Source organism: Lactuca serriola, chromosome 9, assembly GCF_051521515.1.
Source record: "Lactuca serriola cultivar US96UC23 chromosome 9, Lser_US96UC23_V15, whole genome shotgun sequence".
Taxonomy (NCBI): Eukaryota; Viridiplantae; Streptophyta; class Magnoliopsida; order Asterales; family Asteraceae; genus Lactuca; species Lactuca serriola.
In genome coordinates, this window is record NC_136416.1 from 175,242,247 (window position 1) to 175,253,506 (window position 11,260).

An 11,260-nucleotide genomic window follows, 5' to 3' on the forward strand; every position below is an offset into this window, starting at 1 on the left:
ATAGATCGACTCCATGAGGTAAAATTTTCGCCAATTAAATTTTGAGAAACTAGAATAGAACTAGTATTATCATTGTGATGCATAAAACAAGGTTCAAAAGATGATGGATTGTTCAAATTTGAACTACTGATATTTCATCCATTGTTATTGAGTGAAAATATAGAGAAATCAATCAAAGAAAATGACGAAAAAGAGAATCAAACAATTTAGAGCGTGGAAGAAATTTGATTCAGAAGAGTCCAAGAAATCAAAGAACAGAAAATATTTACTCTTACCATTTTCTAAATTGAACAAAGAAGAAATGAAGAAGAAACTTTCATTCTCATTATTTTCTAAAATGAAGATACAGTAAGCAATATATACATAAGATAAAATGCACCATAACTACTATCTTGCGATAAAATGCACCATAACTACTATCTTGCACTCAACTAACTCTATACAAGGATTAAACAATGTAGCTTTTTCTTAACAACTTATAACGACTAAGTGATGTATTTATATCTCAAAACTATGTTATGTTTTCTTTCATCTATTTATTTGCATGTTCTGTAGCAGATCCATTGGTTTATTTCATCAAAGTCATAGTGGAAAGAGTTAACGGTAATGCTAATGTAATTCTGTGGATACATATTGCAATTCTTAGTTGAAGCTCTTCCACTTGAAGCAAATGAGGCATGCAATTATCTTCTTTATAGATAACAAACCAAAACTTCCGAGTCAAATAATTAGTTTGTAAAAATCATAAAAGTGGAACTTTTCTAAAATAGGACATATTATTCAACTATTGATTTGATTGGTTTTGGGGCATTATCAATATGAGGAATTTGTTCTAATCTTTGTGCTCCGAAGTTGTTTCTACGAGGTTCACCCAATTTGCATGGTTTTTTTTATGAATGACATCCATGCACAACAATTAGAATAAGAAAATACATATGTTTTTAACTAGGTGTAATACCTATATATTAAATGTGTCCATTTAAAAAAATAAATATAAAATTCTAAACATTTGAAAATTTTAAATTTAAAAGAAAAATAAGAAAAATATCGAATTATTAAAATTAAAGTATTTTTGCTTTTATTTTTAAATAAATAAATCAGATAGATAAATAAAGGAAACTAATTAGGTTTCAATTTAGAAATTTAGAAATTAGAATGAAAGTCAATTAATGAAATTGATATACATTTGTTATTACAATTATTATATTTAAATATTATGTAGAATTTAATAAAATAGAAAAAACCATAAAAGGACATGTGGAAAAAAAATTAAAATAGCCAGAAAATGACATGTGGCAAAATGAATGAGAGAGTGATATGTTGTAACAAAAGATCTTTATTTATTATAGTATATTAAAATCATTTAGACACAATATATAACATCAATTTGTGGTGTTTTGAATATAAAATCACATAAAAAGGTTTTACATTTTCTTCCCGAAATTTAGTTATCTATACATTATGCCCCCCCCCCCTCTTTCTCTCTCTCTCTCTCTCTCTCTCTCTATATATATATATATATATATATATATATATATATATATATATATATATATATATATGGTAAAAGTGAGCATACTCTACAATGTATATAAGCTTAGATACTCAAACTTACCATACTATGTCGTTTTCTATCATATATGCATTGTATTTGTAATTGACTAAAGGTTTTAAAATTCAAATGCTAACTTAAATTACTTCCAATATTTTTTTGAAAATTCACCATATACAACTAGAATATATATATATATATATATATATATATATATATATATATATATATATATATATATAGTGTGGTAGGTCTTCAGTAGAAAAATGTGATATAGGAGGAAGGTAATAGTGAAATTTCAAAAATTTTGGAAGTAAATCAAGTTAGGGTTTGGTGTTTAAGAACATTACAATACATATATGATACAAAATGGCATAGTATGGTGGGTTTGAATACTTAAGTTTATTTTCCTTTTAGGGTATATTCAATTTTCCATATATATATATATATATATATATATATATATATATATATATATATATATATATATATATATATTATTGAATTGTATATTACATTAATTAAAGTGTAGTTTATTTGAAAAATAATACAATGTTTCGAAGTACGACGAAACATATTTAGATGCAGTACCACTTTATCCAAGAACTAATAAGCGATGACACTATGACTTTGAAGAATATCCTTGGTACAAAGAGTCGAATAGACATGTTCATTAATATGGTGAAAATAGAGAAATTAAAGCTATGTATGGCTTCAAATGGCCTTCCACATAGTTGAAGTGATCAAGGCCTTGGTGCGAGAGAGGAGAGATTGGGCTTACCGTGTAACATTCGAACCTTGTAAGTTTCCTTTTAAACCCCCATTAAACAAAGCTTTTCATTATTGGACCTATGGCTAGTATGTTGGGCGTACTCATTAGCGTACTAGCTGGACTTTGATCATGGACATCACCCACATACGTTGGGCGTACGTGGGGTTATGTTGAGCGTACTTATGGAAGGGGAAAACCCTAATTTTTAGGGTTTACACCCTATTTAAATACCTTAAGTCCCTCACTATCTTCACCCTCTCAGCATCCTTGTCCTTTTAGTGTCAAATTCGAACCCTGACCCTCTTTCATGCATTTTTTTTAGGTTACCTTGGTGATTTTGGTGATCTTTGTGGGTTTTGAAGAAGAAGGAAGTTTGAGAAGAATCAAGGACAAGGAATGAGCTTGTAGATCCAGAATTTTGGCACCGTTTCTAGCTTTTTGTAGGTATAATGGTTAAAACTTGTCCATTATAAGCAAATATCTAGGTTTATGATAGAATATGACATCTTTTGGGCATGGTTTGACTTCTTAGTGTATGAGAAACTTTAGACCATATGATTTGTCCTTTTGGACTCTTTGAGGTGTTTTGAGCCATAAAAATCTTATCTTGATGGTTAAGCCTCAACCATGCAAGAGTTAAGAACCATCCAAGTGTGCTTATGGACTTAATTCATGGTATGAGTCCCATCCATGCATGCAAAAGCATAAAGTTTGCAACTTTATGTCTTAGGACGTTTTTAGGGGCTTGGATCTAGGTTTTTGATGTTAGGTCTTAATGGAATAAGTCATGGAGGTGATTTTGGGTTGCAATAGGAAGGCTGACAGCATGGTTGTTGTTGAAATATGTGAATGCGACTTAGCTTTTATATGTATATAGATGGCAGAAAGCTTAGGGCCAATTTGCTGAATCATTTTATGTCAAAAGGGTTTTAATATTCAAGGGTAACATGGTCGATTTTCTTTTTCTTTTTTAAACTATATTGATTCGAAAATATAATAACTGAAAATAAATTGTTAATTGTTTTAAAAATCTTACGAGATAATGTAATATGTTGGTGATGACTCAAAATTGTTGAGGATTAAGAGGACAAATATATGCTAAAAAATCGAATAAATATAATGTGGATATTTGATTTTATTTATCGTTAAAATCTTACGAGAGAAGATGACATTTTGGTAATTTTGTGCGATGTATGATTTCCTATGAATGTTAAGTGTTTTGAAGGTAGGTATGACAAACAACCATGCTCATCCAATATAATGTGGATATTTGATTTTATTTATTGTTAAAATCTTACGAGAGAAGATGATATTTTGGTAATTTTGTGCGATGTATGATTTCCTATGAATGTTAAGTGTTTTGAAGGTAGGTATGATAAACAACCATGCTCATCCAACTCCCCTCACCCCTTTTATATCTTTGCTACATATTGTCCATTATATTAGTTGAGTTTTTAGTTTTTTTTAGTAATTTATTTTTATTTTTTTCTAACCATTTAATTTATCGAGTATAACTTTTTTTCTTTTAAAAAACATTGTAAAAATAAGAGTTCTTAAAATTTAATTCTCTACAAAATGAGCACAATCATGAAAAGTTGAAAAAAAATGATTTTTTATTTACTTTTATTTGTTATGAAAAAACATAGAAAAGCATTCTTTAAAAATTATATAATTTTAAGGTATACATCTATTCATTATAATAGTGACTTTGTAAAAACTATTTTAAAAAGTAATATTCTGAGCTGTTTATATTTTAATTTAAGAATAATTTGTTTTTATAAAATATAACAATTTTTTTAATCTAATTTCAGAAAAGCAAATGACATAGCTTTTTTCGAAATACTATTTTAGTGAGTTTGTAGAACAAAATTTTCAAAATCACTATGTTTAAAGATACAACAATTTTGTTTAATTGATTCTAATATTTTATTAAAAATAAGACGTGAAAATTTTTGTTTTTCAATTAAAAATCATTTTTAAGGTTTATTATATATAATATATTATGAACTTTTTGAAAAAGAAATTTAAAAAACTGAGGTTGTTTACTAAAGTATATTCTAAAAGATTACAAGTTTATTATTATTATTATTATTATTATTATTATTATTATTATTATTATTATTATTGAATATAATTTGATTCAAAACGAAATGATTTAAAATATTTATGATTTAAAAGAAATTATGATGTAATATGTTTATGATCCTTTATTTATTATGATCTAAAAGGATTTTGATTCAAATATTTTATGATTGTTAATTATATCTTTTACGAATCAAAATTTATGTGATTAAAATGTTTTTTGACCAATAATACTATGATTCCAAATAATTTAATCCAAAATTTTATGATTAAATGATATCATCTAAAAATAGAATAACCTGAATGTATTTTGATGTTTAGTATTTTGATGATTTAAGGCTTTTATAATTATTAAACATTAAAAAACTTAAAACTATATTTAGTTTACAAACTTAAAAAAAACTCTAGTAATTTTTAAATATGTACTAAAGACATTAAAAGAAATATAAAAAAACGAAGAAAATAAAAAAATTAAAATTAAAATTAATAGAAAAATCCTGAAAACCGAGTGTGTGTGTGTATGTGTGTGTGTGTATATATATATATATATATATATATATATATATATATATATATATATATATTGAAAAATTATTAAAAAAATGAAAATAAGGAATAAAACCCACTTAAATAACATTACATGGATGTTCATCACATGCGATTAAATCATCGAGTCCGTATTACGTTTTACGGACGTGCGTCGCATGCGAACGTGTCACATCCAAGTATTGGTTTTGAACTTTGTGCCTTTGACGAAGTGGGTAGGGGAGAATTATTTTCGCAATCTTTACTATTTTTTTGAGTCTTCAGCGGATCCACATATATATATATATATATATATATATATATATATATATATATATATATATATATATATATATATATATATATATATATATATAGTTTAAATAAAAACTGTAAATAGTGTGAAAACAAAAAAACACTATTTTTATGTTATTATTCTGTAATTATTTTTGTATGCACAATTTTATGTCATTATTCAGCAATGAATAAATGAGTACTCATATGTTAAAACAAAAATTAGAATTTACTATAAAAATAAACATACAAAAATTTATAATAGAATAATAACGTTCTACTGGATATATATATGAATAAACAAACGTTAATATTCAAATTAAAATTACTTCAACAATACAAATATACAACATTTATTACAAAATAATAACATAAATATAATGTTTTTAAGTTTTTATATATGTTATTTACTGTTTTTATTTGAACTTATTTATATATATATATATATATATATATATATATATATATATATATATATATATATATATATATATATATATATATATATAACTTCATTATTGTTTTGGTTGAGAACTTTGATTCCATGTTTTGTGTAATTTTGTAGTTTGAACATGGTATGATTGTAGTCCATAAACAAAGAATCAGCACATGGGAGGTTTGCTGGAAACACCCACTCCCTTTATTCCCTCCACCAATACCCAATCAATCCATGCTTTGCAACTTCAAGTTAACTTGATATTAATAACCTTAAGTAATGTAAGATAATATAATATTATTGTGGTAATTTGCATTGTAAATAGAAATATTTAAATGTAAAAATTCTCTTGAATGACCTGGGTATAGAAGCTTCTCTTGGCTTACAAGTTACAAATGTGATGGTTAGGAAGAGAAGCCAAATTTACCATCATTAATGAGATATTAAACGAATGTTATAGACCAAAGTAGGAAAAAAAACATTAAAATTTCATATGAATTAATTTATCTTTTACGAAATCTTTCATAATCAAAGTTAATGGTAATTTTGATAACTTGGATATTTATTTCTTTGTTAGGAAATTACTACCAACTATTTCTTGAAAAAAGAAACAAATCTTATAGTTAAGACCCAACTACCCCGTATAGTTATTGGATAGTAATCATTCTAATTTATTTATAAAATATTCAAAAACAAAAATGATATGACTGTATAATGTATATAATAGAACGATCAAACACCATTTATTACGAGTGTATTTAATTTTGCAACAATTTCAAATCCACATGGCCCACTTGATCCCTCCAATCACAATCACCCCCCACTGACAGCTTTCTCCAACATCACAACAAATCGTCAAGAACTCACACCATATATTGCTTATAAGTTTGGTACTATATATTTATGTGGGCTGGCAAGACAACCCTTTAAAACCCCTCCGCAAACACAAACAAGAACGTCAAAGAAACAACCCCATCTCATGGAGCAAACTTTATTCTACACAAAAACTACTCCAATGTCTAGATGTTGCTCTAATCTTCCTGATCAAGAAATCTTGATCAAAGAGTCGTCGAACAAGCAAAAAGGCTCAAGCTTTTCTTCACAAAAGAGAAACCCTATCCCTAGTCCTAATTTGAATAATAAAGCGTCCATGCCAACTTTTGGATTTGGAAACGATGAAGATGATGATATTGAAGATGAAGAGAGTGACTTCAAGATGGGGAGGTTGATTAGGCAAGCGTCTCTAAACTCCTCTGATATGGATTCTCATCAACAAAAAACTAAGGTACATATCATCCTAAAATACTTCTTAGTGGTATTGTGCTGTTAATATTCATAACAGTTATGGGTGAATACAAGGTCTGCTGAGTATGAACGTATATAACTTAAAAAGTACATATGTTTAATGTTAAAAAAGATGTTATTCAAGCGTATTCGGATTTGGCATTTAGTTAATATCACACTGTTTTACTCATAGTTAAAGTGATACCGATTGCAGGTTATGAAAGGAAGCTCGAGTTTACCACGGTATTTGTCACTAAATCCGGAAAGAAATCAAGAAAAGATTAGTAGCATGAGGAAATTCGAAAGCATGAAAGAGAGGAATAGAAGTAAGAACTCCATGAAAATAGTGAAGAACAATGGTGGAGCACCAACAATTCCAGGAGGATGGGTTGACAAGGGGTCATCAGAAGATATGAAGGCACAAATCAAATTCTGGGCCAGAGCAGTTGCTTTCAATGTGCATCAAGAATGTTAAACCGATAAGAGCAAATACTATACCAAACATGTTGATAATTATACGTTTGATCGGGTTAACTCATGATACGATGCTAACAGAGTTTTTTTTGTTGTGAATTATGGGATTTTAATTAACTTATTGAATATAATAATTTAATTTGTGTTTTAAGATTTTTTCTAATTTTTAGTGATTAAATTTGACAGATTTGTTTTTAGGGATAATCAAATGACCGATAATATAAATTAAAGACCCAAGTTTAGGGCGGATCTACTAAGGAGTAGGGGTAGCCCGTACGACTCTTCGTTTGGATGGACAGTTCGACCCGATCCAATCCAATCCAGTGAATTCAAATTGATTTCGGTTTTCAAACATAAATCTAAATAATCCAAACTAAATTCAAATGAGATCATAACCAACCAAATTGATGGACAGTTCAACCCGATCTACTAAGGAGTCGGGGTAGCCCGTACGACTGCTCGTTTGGATGGACAGTTCGACCCGATCCAATCCAATCCAGTGAATTCAAATTGATTTCGGTTTTCAAACATAAATCTAAATAATCCAAACTAAATTTAAATGAGATCATAACCATCCAAATTATAATTTGGTTGAATATGTTTTTACAATTCGTTTTTTTAAGATGGATGACAATCTAAACAAATTAATTTGTTTTGTTGGGAATTAAAATTATGAACAACTATTTAAAAATGTATTAAAATCAATTATTTTATAAAAAAAAAACTTTTGAGAAGTATATATTATAATATTTTGTTGGATAATACTTTTAAATTTATCTAAAAATAGAGTTTAGTAAATTAATAAATAATTAAAAGATGTATGTGAAAATAAATATATATATATATATATATATATATATATATATATATATATATATATATATATATATATATATAAAAGTAAATAATAAAGTCTTATTCGGTTTTTCTGGACTATTTAGTTTCACTTTTATAAACTAAACCATTTTGAAATCCAAACTAATAATTCGGTTATGTTGAAAATTAATCAAAAAATCTGAATATTCGAATCAAATAGTCCAATCCAAATTGTTATTTAGACAATTCAATTTTTTCTGAATAGTGAATAGCCCTAGTAGCCCATGTTATCCTCAATTTCATAGGCGTAGTAGTGAGATTTTTTTTTCCGAAGTAGTGCAATTTTTCTAGCGTGCTTACTATGACATTTTGTTATGAGTCTACCGCCGGACCCAACATTTCAACATTTACAGAAACCGAGACGACAACCATGTCCGAAATAAAGCCTTTTGGGATTTCAGATCTATTAAATATGTAATCCTTTCTCATTTGACCAAACATTTGAAAACAAAAGTAGACTCCTTACCTTTGAAATATTTTGTATCATCGATTTTTCAACCAATTATCGCATTTTAATGGCCTTTACGAGATTATAATTTGGTTTTGGTATGTTTTTTTTAGATTTCGGTCATTTTTTTTTGTAGCATCTTGGAGTCTAGTTTATCATATTTTGGAAATGCTCTTAGGATCCAGTGTCTGAAAATTTTCTATTCAAAAGTGACATCACATAAGTTTCTCTGTTGTTTTGTCATAAGGTTATTAACCAAACAAAATATATTTTAAGTAAGATATCCCCAAAATGTATCATTTCGATTATCCATTGCTAAGATGTTCTTTATATTTTAGAAATTTTCTTTCATATTCAGATTTCTCTACACGAGGGTCCACTCTATTGAACTCAAATTCATGTTTTTTTTATAATTCTAGTACATGCTAATAATAGTCGAAGCAAGAATCTAAAAACATTGTCATGTCAATGGTTGTATTTTTAGCTCTACATACCATAAGCCTTAGCACACCAAACAAGAAACCTAATGGAGACACTAGGGTTTAGGGTGAAATGTGTCATGACAAAGGAACTAATGATCCATTTCATGCCTATATTGTTCTATCGAGTATATTAAAATCTATTAGGTTAAAATCAGTTACGCCATATTTGTTACGGTATATGTAGGCACCACGTAAGATTTTTCATGTTGCTACAAAAATTTGTTATTTAAAGGGAGTGGGTTGCTACTTTTTCCATGTTATTTTTTTTCTAAAATTAATTTATATAAAATATAATCAGTTTAAGCAAAGTATTTTCATAAAAACTAAAATTTCATTAAACTTGTAAGGAAATTACAACAAACCTAAAAGAACAACGCAAAATTTAAAAATACAGAACAAAGAAATCAAAATTACGAAACCTAGAAATTAAAATACGAAATATAGATAAACCTAGATGACATCTTTATCTGAATATTGGCCTTTTGAATAATCGATGGTTCAACATTAAGATCGATGTATTCAATGGTCCAAATATGTTCTGTTAAGTCTCTACGAAGATCATGATGGATCTCAACATCATACAGTATTAATCATCTTGCTAAGTACTCATTGCTTCCAACCTCAAATGTTTGTGTCAGTGGAAGAATCTTGTTTTCATTATACTTACATATTTCATTTCATCTTTGGGAATCATATTATGTAATACGATACATGTATACATCACCTCACTCATTTTCTTATCTTCAACAAAAACTGTTAGGCGTTTCAGTATATGCTAACATTTTTAAGAGTGCCAAACACTCATTTAAAATACTTCATCACCTTCTCTTGAGCTCTCTTAAACTTCAACCTCTTTCGATTATTTGGACAAGAAAATGAATTCATAAAACAAGAACGCTCCAGATATATCCCGTCCATAAGATAATACTCTTACCTGTATGGCGTTCCATGAAAAACAGACAAAGAATTTTGTGCAATCCCGATATACATGTCATCAAATAGTAAAGACATGTTAAGAACATTTTATGTTATTTAATGAACCAGCATAACCAAAGAATGCATGCTATATCCATAAATCTTATGAGGACACTACTTTAAGTATGATAGTTGGATAACCATGATTACCTCAGGTGTATTGACCTTGATATGCAGTCGGGTAATTTGCCCATTCCCAATGGAGGTAAATTAGGCTTCCTAACATTCTAGGGAAGTCGTACACATTCGAATGATGAGCATATAATAGTTGCACATCACTACAAGCAGGTTTACACAAATAGCGTAGACCATACAATCTTATGACATGCTTTCATAATTTATGAAGGCTTTTGTGTGCTATACGTCCGGACATCCTATGATTCTCATCTAGTACATCGGGGGAAGTGACATATGCTAGTTGTAACATCCCAAAAATCATGGTAATTTTTTTTCAATTAAAATAAAACCATTGTTTCAATCAAAAACGAAATCATAAGACACCAAGTATCAAATATAAATATTGCAAAATAAACGTATCATAAAATCTCAAAAAAAAAGTCACCGAAGGATGTGTATGATTATGTCTTTGCTTTGCCCCGATCATCAGAAGTACCTGAAACATAACACGTAAACTGTAAACCAAATCTTAGTGAGTCTACCTAAAATATCCCACGTAAAAGATCATTTACAAACGTGAATGTTGAGTCCACAGTCATCGGACTGGATTACCCTCAGTTCCACAACCATCAGGTTGGATTACCTCCAGCCCACAGTCATCGGACTAGATTGCCTCGGCCCAATCTGTCATCGGACTGGTATACCCCGATTTGTTAGCTTATGCACATAACAGTGAAGCCTTAACCCAAACCGCACCATGTCGAGATATACAACAGATAAAACATAAAAGAGTAAAGATAATCATATAGATCTACAGATCACCATAGCATAGCAACATCCTACATAGAAGGATACAAGGATACATAACCTAGTAGGCCAGTATTGGTGCCTTCAACCCTTGAGTACATTGAGAAAGACTCACCTCACGGTTAGAAAAGATAGC

At 28.5% G+C, this 11,260-nt stretch overlaps 1 protein-coding gene across 1 annotated transcript; it reads left to right on the forward strand.

Annotated features, from left to right (window-relative positions):
* The first annotated feature begins 6,557 nt into the window (after positions 1–6,557).
* On the forward strand, positions 6,558–7,570 carry LOC145077265 (uncharacterized). The gene is made up of 2 exons (XM_079023002.1): positions 6,558–6,946; positions 7,160–7,570. The coding sequence occupies exons 1-2, from the start codon at positions 6,641–6,643 to the stop codon at positions 7,418–7,420; spliced, it is 567 nt and encodes a 188-aa protein (XP_078879128.1). The 5' UTR covers positions 6,558–6,640; the 3' UTR covers positions 7,421–7,570.
* The last annotated feature ends 3,690 nt before the right edge of the window (positions 7,571–11,260 follow it).